At 31.9% G+C, this 25,537-nt stretch overlaps 1 protein-coding gene and 1 long non-coding RNA gene across 4 annotated transcripts; one reads left to right on the forward strand and one right to left on the reverse strand.

Annotated features, from left to right (window-relative positions):
* Positions 1-1,108: 1,108 nt before the first annotated feature.
* Positions 1,109-4,644, forward strand: LOC139877081 (non-structural maintenance of chromosomes element 4 homolog A-like). The gene is made up of 7 exons (XM_071864495.1): positions 1,109-1,378; positions 1,458-1,538; positions 2,257-2,497; positions 2,577-2,667; positions 3,078-3,294; positions 3,386-3,477; positions 4,142-4,644. The coding sequence occupies exons 1-7, from the start codon at positions 1,225-1,227 to the stop codon at positions 4,376-4,378; spliced, it is 1,113 nt and encodes a 370-aa protein (XP_071720596.1). The 5' UTR covers positions 1,109-1,224; the 3' UTR covers positions 4,379-4,644.
* A 1,350-nt stretch (positions 4,645-5,994) lies between these two features.
* Positions 5,995-9,846, reverse strand: LOC139876519 (uncharacterized). Of its 3 annotated transcripts, XR_011768150.1 has the most exons (9): positions 9,745-9,846; positions 9,379-9,502; positions 8,773-9,013; positions 8,490-8,552; positions 8,306-8,391; positions 7,433-7,680; positions 6,654-6,834; positions 6,436-6,554; positions 5,995-6,336 (listed from the first exon to the last, which is right to left on the reverse strand). It is a non-coding gene; the product is annotated as an uncharacterized lncRNA (long non-coding RNA). The 3 variants fall into 3 exon arrangements; XR_011768152.1 differs by lacking the exon at positions 7,433-7,680; XR_011768151.1 differs by lacking the exons at positions 9,379-9,502; positions 9,745-9,846 and adding an exon at positions 9,147-9,239.
* Between the last annotated feature and the right edge of the window lie 15,691 nt (positions 9,847-25,537).

The raw sequence follows: 25,537 nt of genomic DNA on the forward strand, positions 1-25,537 counted from the left end.
CCGTGACGGTTCCCAAATTTCGTTTTGGCATGATAATTGGGTCGGAAATTCCCCTCTTCGCGACAAATTTCCTTGTTTGTCTAACTTATGCTCGATTCAAAATGCTTCTGTTAGTTCATTCAGGTGGCCTGAATTGGGCCGAGGAGCCCAAATGGGCTGGAACCTTCATTTGAACGGGCCGTTATCTTTGACCGTGTATATAACCGCATGCAATCTATATCTTGAGCTCTCTGACTTTCATTTGTCTTCCGGTGAAGACGAAATTATTTGGATTCCTTCGAGCTCGGGTGTTTTTAATGTAGCAGAAGCGATGAGGTTACTCGTTATTATGGATAACTCTAACTCACCGGATTGGAAAAATTTAATTTGGAACAATCGGGTTCCTTCCAAGATTTCTATCTTTCATTGGTTAGCTTGTAACCGTAGCGTCCCGGTTAAAGATACTCTTATCCGGAGACATATTTTACCGGCCAATAGCTCATTTTTATGTGTTTGGTGCGAGTCCGAACCCGAAACGGTCGAACATTTACTTCTTCATTGTTCTTGGTCTTTCAGCATTTGGTCCGCTCTATTTAATTGGTGGAATGTTAGATGGGTATTCCAAAATCTATTTTAGAATTTTCGGGAGATTAGTTTTATGGAATGGGTATCGGTGATAAAAAGTTTTGGAGGTTGATTGGGCCGGTCACGATTTGGTCCATTTGGTTAGCAAGAAATGATTTCATTTTCAACGGCAACTACACTTGTTGGAAGTCCATTGTTCAACAAATCAAGTTAAAGGTTTTCATGTGGGCGACTTATATCAAGTTATGTTTTAGTCATCAATTTTACGTTTGAGATTGCAATCCCGGAATTTTATGTATTTCGGCTTAAGTTTGTTTAGCATTTGTATTATTGTTTCTTGGCCGAATGTCTTTTCTTTGTAATCGTTCCTTACATCGTTTCGATGAAGGTTTTTTAATAAAAGTTTCATTTTCGCTGTTAAAAAAAAAAAAAAAAATTACCAATAGAGCCGAATGCGTACGCGGTAAGATTAACGCGCACCCAAAATCATTTATTTATTTATTTTTATAATCATAGAGCCCAAATTTCAATTTCAAACAATTACTCCGTATGTATTTCAACCCTAGATTCCTTCTCAATCGTTTCGTTAACCCCTTTGTTACAATATCTAGGGTTTAGGTTTCTTATTAAGTATTAGTCAATTCAATTCGTCTCTAAATCATGGCTAGGATTTCAAAAGGCGAACCGAGTGGTAGCAATCACGCTGAAAATGCAACAAATAAGGGGGATAATGATGATAATGATAATAATGGCCGTGGATTTGAACGGAGGGTTCTTCGATCTCGATATTTAGCAGTGAAGAATCTTATAAGTGGTACAATTTGTACATATGATATTTTTATTGTTATTGTTACTGTGTATGATGTAAATTGGGGTTTTGTAACTTGTTGCAGATAAGAGAGATGATATAACAAAGGCGAATTCTGATAACTTTAGGTCCATTTTTGATGAAGTTGAATGCCTGCATCAGCTAGGTAATTTATATTTAAATTTAAATATATAAAATGAGCCTGCTGTATTGTATTTGTATGTTAAACTAAGCTCATACTTAGTTTAAATCAAGGAATATTGTGGAGTTAGGGCTGTGGTTATAGCATATGTATATACGCACTGTTGTAAAAAACCCGATTACTTGCCGATTAATCCGAGATTACTCATTTCTAAGAGCAGTCTGTTCCGATTTTTCAAAATCCGTTTAATTAATCGGTCAACGTCGATTGATGGGTCAAAATCGAATTCGAATTTGGTAATCATAGTTGGTCAAAAATTGGCCAACATTTTAACATAAATTTAAACTAGAACTTTAGAGTTTTTGGACAAAATGAACAATTTTAGATAATTATATTAAAGTTTATATTAAAGTTTATGTTTATGGTTTTCTTCTATATTTACACATATAATTTTCGAAATTTAATATTTAAATATATAAAGTACAATCCTATTAATCCCAGATTAATCCCCGAATTGCCAATTACTCCTTCCAAAGTCCTGACCGATTAATCCCCGAATAGTGAATTTTGCAACCTTACGGATGTAGAAAAATAGAACACATAATATATAAATGTGCTACGTAATAAAAACAAAGAGATATGGAAATTGTTTCCCGATCTTTTTATGTGGTCATCACATGTGATAATTTTGCGTGATCCTTCTGATGACAGACTGGGTAACATTTGTTGTGTATGTATGCAGTTGAGAAGCCTAGGGAGCAAGTTGCTGATGCAGAGGCGTTATTGGACATTGCTAATACATTAATGACATCTGTCAAGGCACAAAGTAATGAAGGAGTGACTGCAGGGGATTTTGTGTCGTGTTTACTAAAGGGATTTGGAGGACTTAGTGGTACTGATGAAAGTAGAAATTCTGTTAAGTGGAAGGATATTGGTTTTGCAGCATCTCATGTTTTTGTCAAGGGTGATGGATGCTGCACAATGTAAATACAAAAATTGTTATATCTTTGCATCACGTTTGTTTGTTTTTTTGTCGTCTTAAGTGGGTTTTGTCTGTTGTAGGCTTGGACCGATGAGTACTGAAATCAAGCAACGAAAGACTGGTGTGCAAAGAAAGCATTCAAGACCAACTGAAAAGGCCCGTCCTGAAGAGGTAACATAGCATGCTTTCTGTAATATTTGCCCTGAATTTGCTCTAAAATGTGTATGTAGACCAAGTAAAGGACGTAGTTGTGCTAAATGCAGTAAAAAATCACCCGTTTTCATGTGTTACCCAATTTGTGTGATGTTTCCATGTGGCCACTTTTGAGTGTATTAAGTTGTAGCTTATATCGTTCTGACATGCAAGATAAATGGTTCTGATAATAAGTGACGTTGTACAAAAGCTAGAATGGAAATAGTCATACACTCATATACTTCAATAGGTTTAATACCTCTCGTTTTCTTGAAATGGAACGTGTACAGGGAACAGCACCTGACCCTTCGTTTGTAATAGAAAATTGTGTAATTACACTTCTACCTATGGATCGTTTAAACACATTGACTTTGGTTTGACTTTTGCAGCTTGCTTCAAGTGCTACAGAAGAGAAGACAGACACAGATAAGAACATGGCAACCATGTTTAATGTGTTAAGAAAACACAGAAACGCAAAGCTTGAAACTTTAGTGTTGAATAGAAGTTCGTTTGCACAGACTGTTGAAAATCTTTTTGCATTGTCCTTTCTTATTAAAGATGGAAGAGCTGAAATAAAAGTCGATGAAAAAGGATGCCATCTTGTTTGTAAGTTTTTTTTTTTATATATTTTATTTAAGAAACATATGATAAATTATTATTTATTTTGATCTTTATTTGTTAATGCTGCTTCTTTCAGCGCCTAGGAATGCTCCAGCTGCCAATGCAGTTGCTTCAAAGGAGGTTACTTACACACATTTCATCTTCAGATTTGATTTTCGAGATTGGAAGGTAATTGTACGCGAGTTTTAACCTTTTTAGACCTGTAGTTAAATTCTAAAAGTACCAAGAATGTTGATTAGTTTGTAAGATGTCTCAATCCAAAATTTATTTAATGATTTTCATTTTTTTTTTTTTTGAACGACAATATCTCGCATCGAATTCTCTCATATGCGTTTAATGATTTTCAGATACTCACTAATTTAATGATTTTCAATTAATGAATATCTAAAAGATGCTATCGGCACTAGTTGATTTTAAATACTTCATATGTCCCAATATTACAATATACAGTATAAATAACACACATTTTATGAAAAGTTATTATCACACTGTACTTATTTTCACTTTACAGTTTTACCCTTAGTTTTTACAATACATACCTTTTTGTTTTACATGCATAAGTAAAGCCGGTATAAGAGAATTTTGCCTCTTTAATCTTATCTACTATTTATGGATATAGATGTGGATTATTAATTTAGAACATCTTAAAAAGGAAAACTGGACTATTAAATTGGGACAGAGGGAGTTTAAGAATTTTACTAATGTACATGCAGTTTTGGAACTTATCAAATTTTCATTCGTTGGGTATGATATTTTCATTTGTATCACTTTTTTTAAAAATGAATTGCTTGAACTTTTTTGATTTGTTCATTGACACTTGTGAGTTGTACAGTTGATGCTGGACTCGGTTGCTGAAGGAGATGAACTCATGCCACACAGGAATCCAGTTGATACATCACCTAATTCTGTACGAGAACAAAAACCTGGGCCCACAACACCAATTAGAAAATTTTCAAGAAACCGTGGTCTGGTTATGCAAGAACAAACCGTCGTTGAAGACTCACCTGAAAGTGGTGATTCTGGATCAAGGGGTGGTGGGATCCGTAAAAGGAAGCGAACGAGTAGGTAAAAAGGTCGCTACTTGAAAACACGTGTAACATGTAAGGAGTAACTTTATGTAAATCCATAGCTGTATTTGCTTAGTTGTTGGTACAAACGTTGACCAAATTTTTGGCGACGTTTTTAGTTCTTGACTACTCGACTTGGCTGGCTTCATCATCTTGCAGTACGCTTTATATATGTTTTAGCAGTCATTGTATTTATCACTGTTTTCAGATAGTTGGATTTTGAGTTACTTGAAAAGTTATATTATGTAGAAACTATCATGTTTTTGTAAATGCAATTTAAATTATTTATAGAAATATTCATTTTAATAAACTGTTATTATTATCTTTACATGTGCCACGAGGGCACATTGTAGCAAAACCCATTTATAAAAAAAAAAAAAAAATGATGAATGGCATGTTGCGTTCGGAAAGGATAATTGCTCTTGAAAAGGAATTCATTGGTTGTCTCCTAGTCGGTTGGACCGTATGTGTGGTGATTACTTCACGACGAGGTCTACAATTTAAGTCAAGGATGGTCAAGTAACCCATTTTTTCATTATAACTTTTTAGAATGAAATGTATATGGACATTTAATATATGAGGATTGCTATATCAAATTCGCCTTGTTTGATTAGGACATTGCCGCATTTCATCTCAAAGAGGAACCAACCATTTAGGAAGATTATTAAACATGTCCATGTTAATTCGGTAGAGTCTAGTCACTTTTGCCCATGTTTTGAATACCAAAATAGAAGACCTGGTGGGGGTAGCTCTTCTGCTGTGGGTAAACGAAAACCTAACTCAAGAAGCAGAAGATCAAGAAAGGGGTATTAAGCAAAAAGGGGCAGACTGTATTAGCTACAACAGGATGCCCCACACAAAATCGAGGGAGATGAGAAGGTATCATAGATTGGGGGTAGCAGTAGCTGTTCTTATTTATTTTATTAACAAATTACAAATTAAATTTATTCATCTATCATTCTTCTATTTTTATATATTGATTGATGATTCATGATATTTGTGTAAACATTGAGCGGCTAAATCATTGTTCTTAAAATATTAGACGACCTTAGCATTTGATATACGTAGCATTTTCCCTTATTTAATACTCCGTATATTATACTATGTATATCATTAGAAAACATGAGGTTTACTATTTATTTCAAAAATTAGATTTATGAGCCGGTGCGTTACACGGGTACTCATCCGTTAATATATCGTAGTATAAATGAGATACGAATTAATGAAACATGTAAAAAAGCAAGACACAATTCAAGCAACAGTTCAACATTATATCACCATTATATCCTACAAATAATATAAAAAAAAACCAACCGAACTGAAATAATACATTTTACATCAAGATAAGAACCTTGTAGTGCTGACCAACATTTAATCAAACACCTAGTCGAGCGCTTGAATCTGTCAATATCTTCAGAAACATCCACATACTTTATTATAGGCTATAAACAGAAAATACTATACTATAGTATCTGATATAAATACACAAATGAAATGTGAAATAAGCATCAAACATTAGGTATAATTGAATACTCATGGATCATAAACTTCGGTTCACACAACTTAGTCCCTTACCCTCAGGTGGATTTTTTAAAATTAGATGACAAATGACCCTATAACCCATAGACCATTTCTTATACATCTAGTGGCTAATAGTGTAAGACTTGCACTTCGAATCACAAACAAAGACGTATTTCAAATTTGTCCACTAACTTAGTCCCTTACCCTCAGGTGGATTTTTTAAAATTAGATGACAAATGACATCAAACATTACAGTTAAAATGGTGGACACAACCAAATAGAAATCATTTTATATCTTATCCTTTTTCCTAGTAATTATCAAGAAAATAATGAAGGAGGTATGACAGATAATAGTGAAATCGTCATTACTTATGTAAAATAGTGTCAAGAAGTTGCACCAGCTCCCAACAATGGAGAGAATCCAAAGTCCAGCAACAACCTGCAAAAATATACAATTTACATCAAGTTATCAGATACTGTTTGAGTGTGTGGGTGAAAAAATTGAATAAACACACTGAGATTAAATGACGCAACATACAAAAAGAAACTTCTATAAATCCCTCCCAGATGCAATGTTCCGAAGTGTATCAAGACCCTGATTGAGTTCATTCTTTAATCCAGCAGCAAACTGTAGGAACTTATCCTCGGGAATTCGAACTTCAGGGATACGTGGAGGGGATATGTAAACCAACCAGTCAGTCAATAATGTTGAAAATTACAATGTATTAATGTAGTCATAAACAGGTTAAAGCTTACTTGTTAATGAACTTAGAAGCGTTGGACCACAAGAACATAACAGCAAACGCAAGTATCAAAACATAGCAAACCAAAGTAAGAAGATGGTACTCAAGCAATTCAAAAAACAACCACACTGCAGTTGCTCCACCAAGTACACTCGCTGATATTTTCTTGTTTCTCCAAAAGAACACATCATCAGCTGCATTGAATAACCACGAAACACATTAAGTCAGAAGAATACGAGTAAATAACTGAAGGCGATATAACACCGAACAAATGGACCACCCAGTTAGTTGACATATGAAGAACAAAAATCATCAAGAAAGTATTTCAACTTCTTTAAATACACACATTTCATCATTCAGGCAGGTATATAGCAAAATATCACCATAACAACTTATTAATTTAATATTAAGGAAAAATAGACCAATAACAAATGTCATCTTTTTGCCAACTGCTTGTCAATTTGACCTAACAAAAACCTAAATTTGACCTTAGCAACTAATAAAAACTTAATGAATTAAGAAGAATTAAAGAAAATTTCAATGCAAGTATATTACCATCAACTTCATAACATCTAACATATAACTTTAGCTCTTTTAATTAACTAAAAAAATCCAAAAACAATAAATTAACACATAACTAAGGAACATAAAAACATATGAATAATAGTCTAATTAGAAAAAGCACAACAGTTACTAAGTAACTAAATCTGTAAGTCATCAAGTAAAAGTTCAAATTATAGTTCACCAACAGATAATAAATGAATATATTTAAATTAAATAATTACTGCTTACGTTTTCCACCACCAAAAACTTTATGAACAGGTTTCTCTCTACCAAACAACCTATAGATCTTGGATTTCATCGAAGAAGAAGAAGAAAAAGAAGAAGAAGGTGGTGAGGTGGCATCTTGATGCTTCTTCTTCAACTCATTATCGTACTGATGTTGCTGATGTTTCTTCTTTTTCTTATCAGTGTCAGAATCGGAATATGAAGAATCATCGCGATGAAGAATAATCGATTAATTCCCTCCAAAAAAATACCTGAGTTAATCGACGATAGGAACGAAGGTTAATTCGTCAAAGAAGCAGATAGGAAATACGATGATAGCAACCGTTCTTATGCTTAAAGGGATGTTAATGTGATTTGATGAAGGAGAGGGGACGTGTGAAGGTACGGTAACGGCCTATAAATTTGTATTCGGGGCACCTTCGTAATTAGGGTTTGTAACTGTCGTTATTTTGCAAATGTTCACGGTCATTGCAAATTACTATGACAGTTTTAATGGTTAATCAAACATGGCACATGACATAAATTTTTCTGAAAGGAGGAACCTGAATAGCTTCCGAAATGGCATAACCATAGTGGCGAATAACCAATGCATGTACCTACCACCTGGGGAGTGTCCCAAGCACCTCATGCACTATTACAACTCACAACCTTTTGCCACGCTATTACCCGTTTAGACCCACCTAGTTAAAACCCACTAACTTTGGGTCATTCATCAATATCCCACCTTAAATCCACCAGTTTAACATGTGTTTTCATGCATTCAAGGTTACAAATCAATACAAAAATGTTACAATTCATAGTCTTGAACCAAGAAATAAAATAAACAATAATAATGGCAACAACAACAAACATATAATCATAACACCAAAGTCTTACCATTCTTGTTTATATAGAAACATATAGATTGGATAAAGAGGTCATTGTAGTCCTTATTTCAACATCAATGCATGTATCCAAACTGTCTGCATGATTGACATTGCAAGTACACTCGCACAATAAGAACTAAAGAGAGTAACACACACACACACATACACACATATGATGGAAAAGAGCATTGTACCTTCTTCGAATAACCAATCGAGCAATAACACCTTGTTGATCTTCCATTTTTTTAAAGCCTCGCCTGAATCACCCACATACTAATCAGTGATATCAAATTAGTAAGCATAAGACAATTTGCCTCTATGCTATTACTTTTATATATTTTAATGGCACTTAATATTAGGTACATAACCTTCTTGTGTGTGTGGATAACATAATTTCACCAAATAAAATCGGAATGAAAAAATCGGTAGAAATGCGATGAAAGATTTGTAAAGAACTCATTAGTTAGAATTATTAACCTGATTGAATCCCAGTATTCACATAAAATTACTAACTGATTTGATAATCCCTTAAAAAAAACTCCTTAAATAGGTTGATTTGTTGAATGAGTTGGAGAAGAACTGTAAATTAATCAATCACAACAAACATGTCTGTCCACTTTGCAAATGAGTTGGTGGAAACAGTGGTCTAAGCCACAGTACTTAAATAACTCTTGATGTATCACTGCGTCTTAGCTGATCAAAAGCCTAACTTGTCCACCTGTTTGACAAAAAGCATTAGGCACTTTCACATTTGCATTCTTAGGGAAGCAGGTAGCTTAGCAACCCAATATAAGCGTAGTAGAAGCATAGAAGTAAAATAATGATATGTAAAACTGTGAGTTAGACTTTACTTTTTGTATGTAAAGAGTTACTTGATAGACAACTTTAAATAAAGACTACAAATTACAAAATCCATAACTTTTTTGTCGATGGTTATATTTGTACTACAAATATAATTTGTATGGCCTTTTTCAGCAAAATGGAAATGATAACCTACAATGAAAATGAAAGAAATTTTTTGTTTTTCAAAACACGTGAAGTAGAATGAACACAAAACATGAAATCGATTAACATAAGAAATACCTGAAGGTTGATTTGATTTCTTTACACACGGCTTATTAACATCCAGTTCGAGTAATTTGTATAACTGTATGTCAGACTATTGTAGCACAATTTGAAATGATAACCTTCAATGGTAAACGATAACCTGCAATGGTAACATGCGATTTTAACATCTCACGGCCGTTATGATGGCCAGGAACTTATCCATTTGAACCGACTAAAAATCAATCAAATTAAACCAATTCAAAATCACAACAGAGAGTCTGCGATGTCATGGTTAATCGCAGCTAGTGGTATTTAATCGAACTGAAACAGAAGGGAACGCTAATATTGAACGTAATTGTGTGATTCGTGGTTTTGAACGAATCCATATGTGTAACAATTTACCTTCATCAGCCTCGATTCACGAAGATTATTCCATTCGTTCGAAACCCTAGAAACCCTAATTAAAGAACCGTTGATGAAAATCATGTATGATGATGGATGATGACTGATCCATGAAATATTGAAGAGATGAAACCGCTGATGCTGTTAACCCTAATTAAGGTGACACGCGTCAAACTCACGTAATTAGTGAGTTTTTTAATTCAAAATTCTGAGAAAAAAGGATATCTGGAGGTGACACGTGTCCAATTTAGTACTGTGATTTATAGAGATAAAACTAGACTTTAAGAGCCCGTGCGTTGTACGGTTGGTTCTATTATGTTAAGGGTTAGTACATTAGGTGTTGATGATTTTATGTAAAAAAACATTTTAAATAAAACATAATAGTAGATATGAATACCAAAGATAGTTCTTGAACAAATCAAATGCAAAAACATTTATGAATGATTTTACTAAACATCAATATAAGTAGAAAGCGCGTTCGTCAAAATTGTAGGTGAAAACTCAGGTTGTTCCATACTTTAAACGATTTTCTTTACGGAACTGCTGAAAACCGTATGTAACTGATAGGTTTGACTTTGTCCTTGAGTTTTCTTGTTTCAGCCGCCATTTGTATTTCTTCCTTGCTAAATTATAACATGAAACACTTTTTCCACTTCGTAGTCCAAGTAGTAACATCAACTCTTTTTGGAAGACGCTTAAAACATTTTAATTAATATGATAGATAAGATAATTTAACTGCAATATAAGTAATGTTTGTTAAATTATCTGTAAGAACAATTGGTCTATCAATTATGTAGAATTTTGCAATATAATATAGATGTAAAAGTGTACTTACTAATACACGACCTCTTGGTATCGTAATGTTGCAATCATAAGTTTTAACCTCGGATTGTAAGTAGTCAGGATTGTACATTTCCCCAAGAAGTGCAGGTGATATGTTTTTCTTTTCATCGCCAACTTCATTATAAATGATTAATTCTATATTCCGAAAAGTAAGTGCATATAAAATAACTGTATCTCCCCGAACCGTTATAGTGAATCCACACATGATCATGTGGGCTTTTCCTTCCCTTATATGCAGATTTAATTTTTTTGCCATGGTCTGTTAAATAATAATAATATGTTAATTTATTGTAAAAAAAATAATACACAATTTAAAAAAAAAACAATGTATAGAAACACAGAAATGATGGGAATATTTTTAAATAGTCTATTACAATTTTAATATGAAAAATGTGAATGCAAAATTTAAAAGTTGATTTTTATGAATGTTGTATGTAAATTTACGTATTTATCAATAAAATACATACCAGAACGTTAACGTTGGATCCATCTACAATTTGCATGAATGAAGGGAATCTCCTGTAATGGGCGTTATCGAACAATTTTAGCTGCAATTCTGTAACTTTGACCCAATTTTTGGTGATATTGAACCAGTTCTTTGGAGCCATTGTTCTTTTCGAATAAATAACTAACTCATAATTGAATATGTCAACAGCTGTAATACATAGAATGTCAGACATTTTAATTTTAAGATCGATAATTATTTTGCCGAATCCTTCACCAAGAAATAAAGTGAGATCGTGTATGCTGAAAGCCACTTCAGACTTATAGCCTTGTAAAGTGTGTAGCCAAACTTTTTGTGTAGGTAATGTCTCGTCATAATATTCGCGAAACCAAGATAATGGGAGAGGCTGTATAAAAATAGACAGTTTTTGTAATAAAAGGCAATTGTATATGACACTCAACAACAATAAATACATTATAATAAAAATGTAAAGATTCAACATTAACAATACCACTATTATATCATCTATACGGGAGAATGTGTGGATGAATGACGGGCGATGCACCTGTCTTTGCTCGTTTGCCATTGATTCTGTAAAATTTGTCAATTGGTTAAGGTGCAGCATTAATAACATATACAATTTTTTGGCATGTATATGTTTTTCATGCGTTTATTTCTTTGAATATGTTGTTGTAACATAGATATATAATAAAATAAATAATGGTAATAAAGTGAGTGTAATTGAAGTTTTGTGTATTAAGAAGTACTTTCATTTTTAAAAGAATGTGATTTTTAACAGAAACAAAAAATTGATGTATAAAACTTTCACAGATTTAACATTATTAAAAGATTCACTCAATCATGTGATAAGTAATTTCTAAATATAAATAGTAAACTGAGAAAAACTTTGGTGCATAATTTATAATCTTTTTTGAAAAAAATTATTTGTACATTATAGAATTTATTCAAATAATATCATAGGTGTTATTTGGTTTTGAGTGATTATTAAGTGAATAATGTCAATAAACACTAATAAACTACTATTATAAAAAATGTGACGGTTTATATGTTTTTAACCTTCTTCAAATTGTAGATGCTGTTACATAAAAACTATAACATCAGACAACTAAATGCATTATATTGAACAAACATAATGTTGAGTCTTACATATTCATATAAAGATGATTATTTCAATTTTTTTTTAGTTTCCAATAATTAGAAGTAATCAGTTGAGTCGATTGCTTTGTGAATTTAAATCATTTTTCCATGGAATTTCCAATAATTCGTAAATAAACATACAACTAAAAAGGAATGAATAAAACTTACTTGACTACAAATGACAGGTTATTGTTAGCGAGTGTTGTCGATTGCGAATAGAATGATTAAAATGTATGTAGACGATGGCGCTTAACAGAATCGTTTATAGGACGACGATGTATTTAGTTATCAGGAAGGTTTACAATCGATTGAACTGCCATATGTTAGGGTTTTTTGCTGAATAGGTTAAATTTTTTTATGTGGCGGTTCATAAAGTCAGTTGTTTTGTTACATGAATGGGCCAAATTAATTTGTTGGGCTAACAATCATAAATAATGGACAGTTCTTGGGTAATTACTTTTAAGTTTTGTAATGGACCATTTTTTATTCTGCAGGTATGTAAACATGTAATCATACTTCTGTATTTAATTTTATAACTTACTATTTGGTAAATAATCAATTAGGTGATGAACTTGAACTTGTTAAAGAAATTTACAATCTGAGTAGAAAATCATTTTAATGTGGAATACAAAAGGATTTAATCCGAAAGCATGATAAATTCAATATCAAGAAAACGATGAACACAGAAATTGTTAAAATTAGTAAAACCGAATGAATTAAACATTAGTCATCGTTAATAAAATATGGTAAATACAAAATTAAAAGGTAAATATACAAAATTCTTTAAGTGATGAGTATAAAATAATGTCAAGAGAAAGTTTCTTAAACAATTTAACAAACTAAAGTCTTTAATCTCAGAACTTAGTTATAAATACAAACTCATTTAAAAGATGAAATTGAACTTGATTAACAAAAAACAGTGCAGTAAGTCTAATAATTTGCTTGCAACCGTTATCGTCCATACTCTTTTTTGATATATTACATGTGATCTTCAACCAACATACGGCATGGTGTAGAAGATATGACGAATATATGTGACCGCAGGCTAATATATTGCTGATAGATTGAAGACTGGGCAGTCAACTACATAATAAAAAAGAATGGTTAATAACAGAAACATAGTTTAATAGGAGTTACTGTATTCCAAGTTAAATTTTTGCAACAATTACTAACAAATATCAGATAGTAAATTGTTATGTTCTATTTTACCATTTCAGTCTTATATTCAATGTTGATATACAATCTGCAATGATCGCATTCTAATATTTAATTTTAGAAGTAAATAATTAGCAGGCAACATATATGTATTTATAATACTTACTTGGCTTTATAAATGCTGCAAGACCTCTTTGAAAACAACATTCTTTTTGTTAACTCATTGTTTTTGTTCAAAATAAGCACCTTGAGCCCCTTTTTTGATGTAACTCTAGACAATGCAACATATAGTTGATCGTGACTGAAAACAGGCTTTGGTAGAAACAAACCAACATGGTCTAACGATTGGCCTTGGCTCTTGTTAATCGTCATGGAAAAACAAACTGCAATTGGAAACTGCCTCCTTTGAAAACGAAAAGGAATTCTTTTGTCTGAAGGTACAATTAGCATTCGTGAAATAGCAACAATCTTTCTTACGTGGGTGTCAGTTAAAACTTTTGCTTTTATAACCTTTTCACAAAGTTGAATTACTTGCAATCTTGTACCATTGCACAATCCACCTGATTGATCAATATTCCTGAGTAGCATCACTGGTACTCCTACTTTAAGGAGTAAATCATGTTTTGGTATACCACCAATGTTTATACTGTTTAGATAATCAGTCGTGTACAACTCACTATTGAAATCAGCGTCTCTGTCAGATTGACATATACCGTCGGAACTAAGATATGACCTTGCTTCGCCCTCTAGTGAGTCCATCATTCGGTCGTTTATTATGTTGACAACTTCGTGTGTTGGGGCTAGTATGGCACGTTCTTGATAGTATGATGGGTTTCCAAGATTTAGTAGGTAATCCGGATAGATGCAACTAATAATAGATCCAATTGGATCATTCACATCAGTTATTAAAATATCTTCTGGCATTTGAATATCGGAAATACCGTCGTCAGTTGGATTGACATTTCCATCACCTATGTCTAGCAACCATTGAGCAAAACTGCGTATGTCTTCAAGTTCCTTTTCATTTTCCTCGATTGAAGGACTCGAAGGGACTTTTGATAACCGCATATTTTCTCTTAATTTGAGAACGGTTACGTAATCCCATAGGTATGAGGAGTTCAGCGTAGCATTTACAATATCTTCTCTCTTACCATGTGTTACAACCAGAAGAACTTGTCTGAAATCACCACCGAAAACAATAACCTTGCCTCCAAATGGAATATCCATGCTATCAGGGTTTATTGTATAACGACCCATCCTAATCCATCTGGACGAATACATTACATTTGGTTACATCGCGAGGTACTTGACCTCTATATGATACATTTTACAAACATTGCATTCGTTTTTAAAAGACAAACTGTCATTACATCGAAAGTTGACGGCATGCATACCATTTCATAATATATCCAAACTATAAACGACTTAATAATAATCTTGATAAACTCAACGACTCGAATGCAACGTCTTTTAAAATATGTCATGATTGACTCCAAGTAATATCTTTAAAATGAGCAAATGTACAGTGGAAGATTTCTTTCATACTTGAGAATAAACATGCTTTCAAGTGTCAACCAAAAGGTTGGTGAGTTCATAGGTTTATCATAAAATAATAAAATTCATCATTTTGATAGACCACAAGATTTAAATGCTGCATGGTACAAATGGGCCCGAATCCTATACCCACCTGTAATGTACATGCGATATCTTTTAAATACAGTACACCTTTCTCGTGTACGAAATCATCTTTCATAAAATCTTAGTAACCGTACACATATCTCGTGCACAAAATAACATACACATAACCTGTGTATAAAATCATTCTCTCGATACATAACATTCACTTTACTTTCATAGCTTGGCTTGGTAACCGACCTTAACATATAATGCGCATAATAATATCCCCAAAAACAGAACATCTCGTCTGTATAATAATCATATAAACTTCGAAGTACTAAACACCACGCCCACTAGCCCTTCCGTCTAGTGAACATTATGGGTGTGGGTGTTAAACCCGGTAGCTACCTTTAGGATTCGAGTCAATTAAACGAGCACTAATTCTCAAAATTAGTGATGTTCCCTAATTCTTAGGTTACCAATCAATAATAATCAGGGAAAAAATATTCATATCAATTGTGGCAATTATCACGTCCACATAATTCAATGGTGGCAATTATCACGTTCACATAATTCATTCGAGGAATGTTTTGCTTGTTTCTATCTCGTCAAACATTTATAAAAGCATTTCATGTATTCGCAGTTCAAAATGTATTTCAAAAGCATTTAATAAAGAGTTGTAAAAATAGCGCATGTATTCTCAGTCCCAAAAACGTAAAGAGTAAAAGGGAATCAAATGAACTCACCATACTGTATTTTGTAGTAAAAATACATATGACGACATTGAACAATGCAGGATTGGCCTTGGATTCACGAACCTATATCATTTGTATATTTATTAATATTTATAGTTGTAATTGAACACACATATATGTGTAAATGTATTAGTTATATCATTTTTATGTTAATAATATATATAGTTTATATGTTCATTTTGTATATAAAAATATTAAATTTTGTTATGTTATATGTGTTAAATATATATATTTATGTATGTATTTCATTTGTTTATCAAAATAGTAGTTCTATTATACTAAGTTAATATTAGTAAAAATAATAATAATAACATTAATAATATACATATGTTAGTAATAACTCTATTAGTGATAATAACAATGATATTAATAATAATACTTGGAAAAATATTAATTTTACTGTTAATGATAGTTATGATACTGATTTCGATACTTATAATGATTCTTAGGATAACATTAATAATACTTATAATGATCTGATAACATCGTTAATAATGATAATAGTGATAATAATACATAATGATAATACTGATACTAATAATCATAGAATGTTACTAATATTAATATTTATGAACATAATATTAAATTGTATTATCTTCATAATAATAATAATCATAATAATGCTAATAATACTAAATTGGTAAATTAATAATAATAATAATAATGATATTAATAATCATAAAATGATAATAACGATATTGTTGATGATAATATTAATAAATTGTTTTATTTTCTAAGAATAATATCAATATCATTAATAATAATAATACCATTATTAATATTGATAAATAGTGATAATAATAATTATCAATATAATAATAATGATTTTAATGATAAAGGTAATTATTAACATTAATACTCTTGATAATAACTAAAATCATAATTTTACTACTGATTATACTAAATATGATATTATTAATGATAACAATAATATTAGTAACTTAATGTATCTAATTTTTATAATAATATTATTAATACTGATATTAACATTTATAATAATAATGAAAGTAATGTATTAATATTGCAACTATATTTCCAACTTTCATTTAATATATTAATATTACATATTATTAATTATGTATAATTTATTAATTGTATATATAATATGTAATAGTGAAACTTTTTATATATATACCAATATTCATATCATAATATTTATTTATAGAAATCATATACCTTTATATATATATAGTTTTATTTTAACAATTTCTTTATTACCTTGTATATTATTTTACATGTTCAATTCTAATGATTAAATTATAACTTATTATTTCAATTTATTATATATACTTTTGTTTATATATATATATATATATATATATATATATATATATATATATATATATATATATATATATATATATATATATATATATATATATATATATATATATATATATATATTTATTTATTTATTTTCAATCAATTGTTCGTGAATCGTCGGGAATAGTCGAAGGTCAATTGAACATATGAACATAGTTCCAAAATTTTCGAGGCTCAAAATTATAGATTTTGCTTATCGTGTCGAAATCATAATAAGATTAGGTTTAAATTTAGTCAGAAATTCCCGGGTCGTCACATATTGGACGACATATGTCGCGAAAAGAACGATCCATTGTTTCAAAACATATCCCCTTTACCATCGGTGCTTCATCCCAAATTATCAGGTTAGCTCTCCTGATTAATGCAGCTAAGTTAATATTAGGTAAGATACGACAGAATGATTCATCGGTTGGGTCAATTGGTATTGCAAATCGGGAATGTGCAGTCCGACCGCCACTTAATAACAACGCAGCTATCCCACTTGAAGCAACGTTTATAACTATTTGCCCTACACTACGAAAAGCAGCAGACAAAGTCTTCCATAAAAATGTTTTCCCAGTACCACCATATCCGTACAAAAAGAAAACGCCTCCGTTGTTTGCATTAACAGAATTTTTGATCGTCTCGTAAGCAATTTTTTGATCAGAATTTAGTTTACCAATAAGCTCAATATGCTCAGACTCTAATGCGGACATATCATATGATAATTCATCAATAATAAGAGGGTTTTCAGACAAATTCAATGACGATGTTGTAGGGATTGGCATTGAGCTGTAGTTGCTTAAAGATTTCCCGTTACATTGAAGAGTTTTCTGAATGTCATTCAAAATTAGGTTTTGAATCATTTCACGAGTAGGTTGAATACCTGTAAAATAATACATGTAACATTTTCGAACCACTCGTCTAGTGGTTTCCCTTTAGGTGTCAAGGTTGGTGTCAGCGAAGGTGCGAACGATGTCTCTGCACCATTCTCTTCGTGATTGGCGAGAAATCTGTAACAACTGTATAATCAATTAGTATGACAGAATAATTTATATGAAAAAGTATATAACAAAATGGTAAAAGTATAAGCATTTAGAAATGTAGACTGTTTAATAATAGATGTATTTTAAGGAATAAAAAGAAGGTTAATATGTAATTAAATACAACCGTGTCCTGAAGTCAGTGACAATCGGTATGTTGGTATCCAAAAACAATCTGGTGTGACTCCAGTCACTACCAATAGTTAGCTGACCTGCAGTTGATAAGAGAGAGTAAATGTAAAGCTAAATGCCAATACAAATACATAAATGTGGTTATGAAAGACATATGTAAATGTATAGGAATATACGTACAGTTGTATTTTTTAGTTCTTCCAAACTGAATAAGCAGAATGACACACTGATTTTCATCGGTTTGTTTCATATGAGCAAAAAAATCAACCATATATTTAGCAAACAATGTGCATGAGACAATGGAACCACTGTGAAAACAAATAATAATTATAATTAGTTTTAATATAATACCAATAATATGGACTGAAATGTAGAGTAAAATTTTGAAAAAATTGCATTTTTAAGATATAGATGTTACTGTATATCCTTCAGTTCCAGGTTGATGTATTTAGACTTTTCATCAGAGGTTGAACCATATGTTTTCGGTTCACGGTCATAGTAGTGAACTTTACCAATCACATCTGTGAGATTTGTAAAACAAATATTAGAAATACACAATAAATGGTATATGAGTTAAGACTAAAGAGTAATCAATTTAAAAAATTTAAAATATCATAAATACAGAAGATTGATGATACCCGCAGTGTGTTTTTCTGGTAGTTGACAGGTGATAAGATCTTCAAAAGGAATGAATCTGAAACCATCACTACCAGTCCATTGATTGGAGGGCACGAGCACGATTGTTGTTTTGTTGATAAAGATTAACCTGGTATCATGAGTCAAGTGATTCAGTTTGTTATTTGTGAATCGTTGTGTGCCAACATTTTTAAAAACATAAATATTCTGCTCCTTTAGAATATCCTCAAATTTGTTCTTATTATAATTCTTGAGTGTAATACCAATTCGGTCACCCTGTAATACGACATATAAGCAGAAGAAAAACAACATGATATATACAAAGATTAAAAATAAAGTGGGTGTATTAAAACAGCAAAAGAAGCATTACGTAGTAAGTTTTAAGTATTATCTATTAAAAATTAAGTATAACGTATATAGTTAGAAGTAACCTCATTATCAGTAGCGATTACATCCAGGAAAGGCTTTCCTTGATCAAAATTTGATTTGGACAACGTTTCAATACTAAGAATCCTGACCATTGTACTTACAGTCGGGTACCTTGGATTGATTGCTTTTACCAATAACATCTTTGATTCCATTTGTGATAAACTGAAGGTTATTGATTACAGAAAAAGGTTTGATCGATAGAGATTGAAATTTTGCAATGATAAGTTGAAGGTGATAAAACCGTATATATAAGAGTTAAAATGAAATATATTCGGTTACCAAAAATTGGGGAAGTTATTTTGAAAGTTGATTAGATGATAATGATATTGACTGCGAAATTTTGGTGACGGTTATTTTTTTTCCTAAAAAAATGCAATTACAGCAAGACACTACAAAATATTTATTATCTACTTAACTAATATCTAATATATTTAAATATTTAAATAAATTTATTTATATTTATACTTGTGCTATTTATTTAAACATTTATTTTATTTATTTTTTTATTTAGTTTACGGTTAGTAAAAACAAATAACTGTAATTGATAAATGAATAAAGGTTCCCCTGAAATATTAAAATTAAAATATATTGTAAACAAATATGATTTAAACAACTGATCTGGATTATTTAAAAAAAAATCAATCTCTTTAAATTTTATTAAGAAAAAACATAATCAATTCTTTTGGCAGTGATTCAAGCACGGTGATAATTATATTGTTATTTTATTGTGTAATTTAAGTATGAATTATCTTTAATATCAAGTATAAATTGTGAAATTCAAAGACAATATGAATAGAAGTAAGAAAGTAATGAATGAAAGAATGTAACAAATCGTAATAGAAACATAAACAAAATAGTAACTTACCTGTAATCGGATTTATGTAAAATCATCATCACGATTCATGAAATATCAACATGAAGCTTGATAGAAAGGTGTAATGAGGGTGCCGACATTCCTTTTTTTTTGGGAAATCAATTAAATTAGGGTTTGATGAGACGAATTGAAACGAATGGGTACTAAATTAAATCACGATTCAATTAATAACGAATTAGACATGCCATGCAGTAATTTAAGGTTTATCAATCATTGGGAAACCGTGTTCGGTGAAAATTGCAGAAAGGAGGTTGAAAGAGATGAAAAAATTGGAGAGGGATCGATGAAAATGAATGGGGAACGGATGTAATTCTCAAATTTTAGTTGGTGTTTAAAAAAAAAAAGAGAAAATCAAAGAATGAGGACACGTGGCGATTGGAAAACATGTGGGGTTGTGGGTCTGACATATTGGATGTAAACACCATGCTTTATGTGAGGAAGGAATAAATAATAAATAAGGGATAAATAATAAACATATTTTGGTCTTTTGCCTTATTAGAAATATATTTTGGTCAAGTAACCCATTTTTTAATTATAACTTTTTAGAATGAAATGTATATGGACATTTAATATATGAGGATTGCTATATCAAATTCGCCTTGTTTGATTAGGACATTGCCGCATTTCATCTCAAAGAGGAACCAACCATTCAGGAAGATTATTAAACATATACATGTTAATTTGGTAGAGTCTAGTCACTTTGTCCATGTTTTGAATACCAAAATAGAAGACCTGGTGGGGGTAGCTCCTCTGCTGTGGGTAAACGAAAACCTAACTCAAGAAGCAGAAGATCAAGAAAGGGGTATTAAGCAAAAAGGGGTAGACTGTATTAGCTACAACAGGATGCCCCACACAAAATCGATCGACGGAGATGAGAAGGTATCATAGATTGGGGGTAGCAGTAGCTGTTCTTATTTATTTTATTAACAAATTACAAATTAAATTTATTCATCTATCATTCTTCTATTTTTATATATTGATTGATGATTCATGATATTTGTGTAAACATTGAGCGGCTAAATCATTGTTCTTAAAATATTAGAAGACCTTAGCATTTGATATACGTAGCATTTTCCCTTATTTAATATTCCGTATATTATACTATGTATATCATTAGAAAACATGAGGTTTACTATTTATTTCAAAAATATATTTTGGTCTTTTGCCTTATCAGATATTGCTTCCAAACTCCACCTTTACCTCATTCTATCCATCGTAGGCCGGCTTTAAACGAACGTCACCATCCTCCATTTTAGTTGAATTCTACACCCAAGTCAACTACTTTAACAACTACCTATTCATTTCAAATAATTAAAACTAGTTATCGATCCCTAGCTTCGTGCCGGAGGTTCGGTTTTCAATGTATTTTATTGCGTTTAGTAAAATTATTTTGTGGCTAACGATGCTGCCGTTGAAGCGCAACTCGAGTCGAACTAAAAGATATAACCCGTGAGAGATTTAAATGTTATTTGAAATTAATAATATATGTGCATCTCCGCGTTTCGCTATGGAATTGTCGACTTTTAAAAATTTAACGCAAAATCAACGTGTATGAAAAGTACCCTAAATATTTAGCGTTTTTTAAAAAGCGTCCGTTTTGCGTATAGATAGTGACATTGTGTTCCTAAAATTATTTCAAGTTTAACGATGGTGTCGGAAAAATTTAACTCGTTGCGAGCGAGAAGATATGACCCGTTGAATATTTGGGTGGAGTTTATTTAAGATTTTTTTATGAAAATGGTTACTTGACACTTTACCCCCTGTCTGGGGGGTCGATTTGAATTTTTCAAAAAAGTGTGGGGGGGCGTTGTTGGTATAATGAAATTTAGTTAAAATAATAATAAAAAAGGTGAAAAGTCGAAAATGCCCCTGATTACTATTCATAACTTTTGTCTATTATTTAATACTAGTTGTGGAGCCCTCGCTTCGCGCCGGGGGCTCCGTTTTGAATGCGAGTTAAAAAAGAAAGTGTTGATCTATTTTGTTAAAAAAAAAAAAATTCAACATCTAACATTGAAGGGTTGTTCCTTTGTGAAAGTTGCTTCTTTTAGTGTTCGGGTTTTTTTAAAAAAAAAAGTTAGTTGATCTATTTTGTAAAAAAGAATATTTTTCGACATCTTTTGGTAGCATTGAAGGGTTGTTCCTTTTATGAAAGTTGTTTTTTTATCGTTTGAGACAAAAAAAAAAGTACCACAGTAGTAGCGTGGTGAGAGTGTTAGTGATGGGATAAATAAAATTTTAAAATATAGGTATAAAATGGGGAGGTCGATTTGTATTTTAATGAAAGTTAGGGGGTTGGGTGTGTGAAAAATAAAATATTAAATAGTACTATAAATGTTCATATTTTCATCTCATCTATAATGTTCGTGAACAAAATTTTTTCAAAAAATGAAAAAAAAAAGTTTTTGCTTCCCCCCGCTTCTCCCCGAATGGTTACTTCCCTCTTGATCCTACCAATGTATATATATATATATATATATATATATATATATATATATATATATATATATATATATATATATATATATATATATATATATATATATGGGCAGGATCAATGGGGAAGTAACCAATCGGGGGGAAGCAATTTTTTTTTTTTGTTTTTTTTGAATTTTTTTTCCGGCATCAAGATCACACGAAAATATGAACATTTAGAAGAGACACTTCGTGATGAATGTTATTATTTAGGCGGGAAAACGATCGACAAAAATAACATTCAAGATAATATTGTTCGTGAAGAATATGAACGTTTTTTTTTTTCATATTTTGTGAAGTAAAATTTAGCCCGATTTAGAGTTTAGGGTTTAGGGTTTAGGGTTTAGGGTTTGGTGTTTTGGGTTTATTCCATAAACCCAAAACACCAAACCCAAAACCCTAAACCCTAAACCCTAAACTCTAAACCGTTCGTGTTAAAAACTCAATCTAAATCCTAAATCTAAACCCTAAATCTAACCCTATGTAGCGACCCGACAAAATCGTCATTTGACGGCGCCGACTACTTAGGTCCCGTTACGTGGTCATAAGTCTTTAAAATAACGTTTGACCAAAATATGTCGCATTCATTGCAAAAGTAAAGATTGTTCCCTAGTTTACAAGAATTGTTCATCCAAAAGTTACGTTACAAAGTTATAAGTACAAATGAAACCTATGCGACACAATTTAAAAGTAGCCAAAAGATGCTCCATGTATGCATAAATACTCGACATCCAAAGCAAGTATCAAAATAATGAGCGGAAGCATGTAACACATATCGTTCAAAGACCTGAGAAAAACATAGAAATCTGTCAACGAAAACGTTGGTGAAATCATAGGTTTAAGTAAGTAAGTGAGTAAATAAGTAGATTGAACCACAAGATTTGCAACATCGAAATAATAGTTAACCATTCCAAAATTTTGTTTCACGAGCACCCAATTATCAATGCTTAACATTTCTCCCATTGAACCCCATCACCTTAGTGTTAGAACATACACTGATTCTCGAAAATATATTTCATTCGTAGACGGTAGCGAACCGTCTGAATGAGGGTTTGTCAAACCCATATGGATCCACATAACATAAGTTCACGCTTACACCCGGCAAGTGTAACTAATGATAATTGAATTAAGGATTTTTGTTCTAAACTCGTATGTAGAATGTTTGTTTTCCTGTACTTGTGTTCACTTAGTAAAAAGAAACGTTTACGTTTTCTCATCCCAAATGTAAATTCAAAAGAGTAAAAGTGGGACTATGATCTCACCTTGAGTGCACGAGTAATAAAGTACTTCAACAAGTAAACATGTGCAAAGAACAATGTTAGTCTTGACCTAAACAAGTAAGTTGTATCAATAATGGTAAACGCGATTGGTCAAGGATGTTCAATTAGTCCTATGGCTCGTTACGACTCGATTAAGTAGCATGTGAATCAAATTGTCAAGTTTCATGCAAGATACAAGTATAGAAGCAAGTTAGAGAGATTGCATAAGTATTCGGTTAAGTTTGGCTAAAAGTCAAACTTGGTCGGGTCAAAGTCAACGAAAAAGTCAACACGTTCGGGTTGGGTCTCGAACTATTTTTCTGAGGTTTTTAATCATATATAAGCATGTTAGTCAAGTTTCATGTTAATCTGAGGTGCGTAGCATAGTTAGAATTAATCGAAAAACGACCAAATTGGACAGCACCTGATAGGCCATCTAGACGGCGTCCAAAATGGCTGGACGGCGTCCAGTATTGAAGTACTGGACGGCGTCCAAAAGACTGGACGGCGTCCAAAAGACTGGACGGCGTCCAAGTCTGAAGGGCTGGACGGCGTCCAAGAATCTGGACGGCGTCCAGATCTGTATCCAGGCCCTGTTTTGCTGCAACAAAGAAATGCACGAACCAAAACTCAAACAATCTCAATTTATGACCCGCAAACAATCAAAACATGTATCCTATATCATCGGGAAGGTATTTTGACAAAGGATACAACTAACCACATATCATCAATTGAGTTTATCATTTACAATAACCGAATTCTCGTCAAGTGATCATTTAGAGTTCGTTTTCCAAGTTTCAAGTTCACAACTTCATTTCATGATTCGGTAGTCCAATCTACACATACGATATGCCGTTTCGAAGGTAATTAAACGTACATTGCAACTAAACACTTACTAACAACATTAACAAGCATTCAATGCATCAAAAGTTCATTTTAAGGTTCATCAAACCCTAATTAAGAATCACAAAATCAATAATCATGTTAACGCAAGGTTTTCATATCATCCAACATACCAAAATGAAACTAACGATGCTAGTAACACTTTTAACACAATGGGTTTAACATCTAACAACATTTAATCAATCAAAATCAAAGATTAAACTAACCCATTTCAAGTGTTCATGCTAGTTACACCAAATAACAAGATCGAGCATACAATTTACATACACGACATCACAATGAGCCATAGACACTAACTAACATCATTTCAAGTCAAAAACACGAATTTAGAGAAATCTAGAGTTTTAGAAATGTTACCCAAACGAGATGAAGTTGGTACCGAAATGAAGAGGATGAAGAGAGGATCACGAATATGTAATTTATTTTGTTGCTAGCTCCCTAAATCGAATTTGGATGATGATTTTGTGTTTGAAGGTTTTGAGAGCATAAAAGGGAAGTAAGAAAAAGAGATAGAGAGAAATGGGAGGTTGGTGGTGGATGGTGGGTTACTAGTTAGCCAAGTTTGCCCGAGTGGCGAGATTAGTCCCTCGCGTTTGTAGTCGGGTGCGGGAATTACCTAAACGGAATATTTTAAAACGCGTATTAACGGAGGATGTTAAAATCCAATAACGGAAAAATATTAAGAATGTTAGCTAACGGAGGATACGAATTTAGTTACGAAGGATATTATTAAAATAAAAAGACGGGCGTTAAAATAATTTAACGAA

This window comes from Rutidosis leptorrhynchoides, chromosome 11 (assembly GCF_046630445.1).
Source record: "Rutidosis leptorrhynchoides isolate AG116_Rl617_1_P2 chromosome 11, CSIRO_AGI_Rlap_v1, whole genome shotgun sequence".
Taxonomy (NCBI): domain Eukaryota; kingdom Viridiplantae; phylum Streptophyta; class Magnoliopsida; order Asterales; family Asteraceae; genus Rutidosis; species Rutidosis leptorrhynchoides.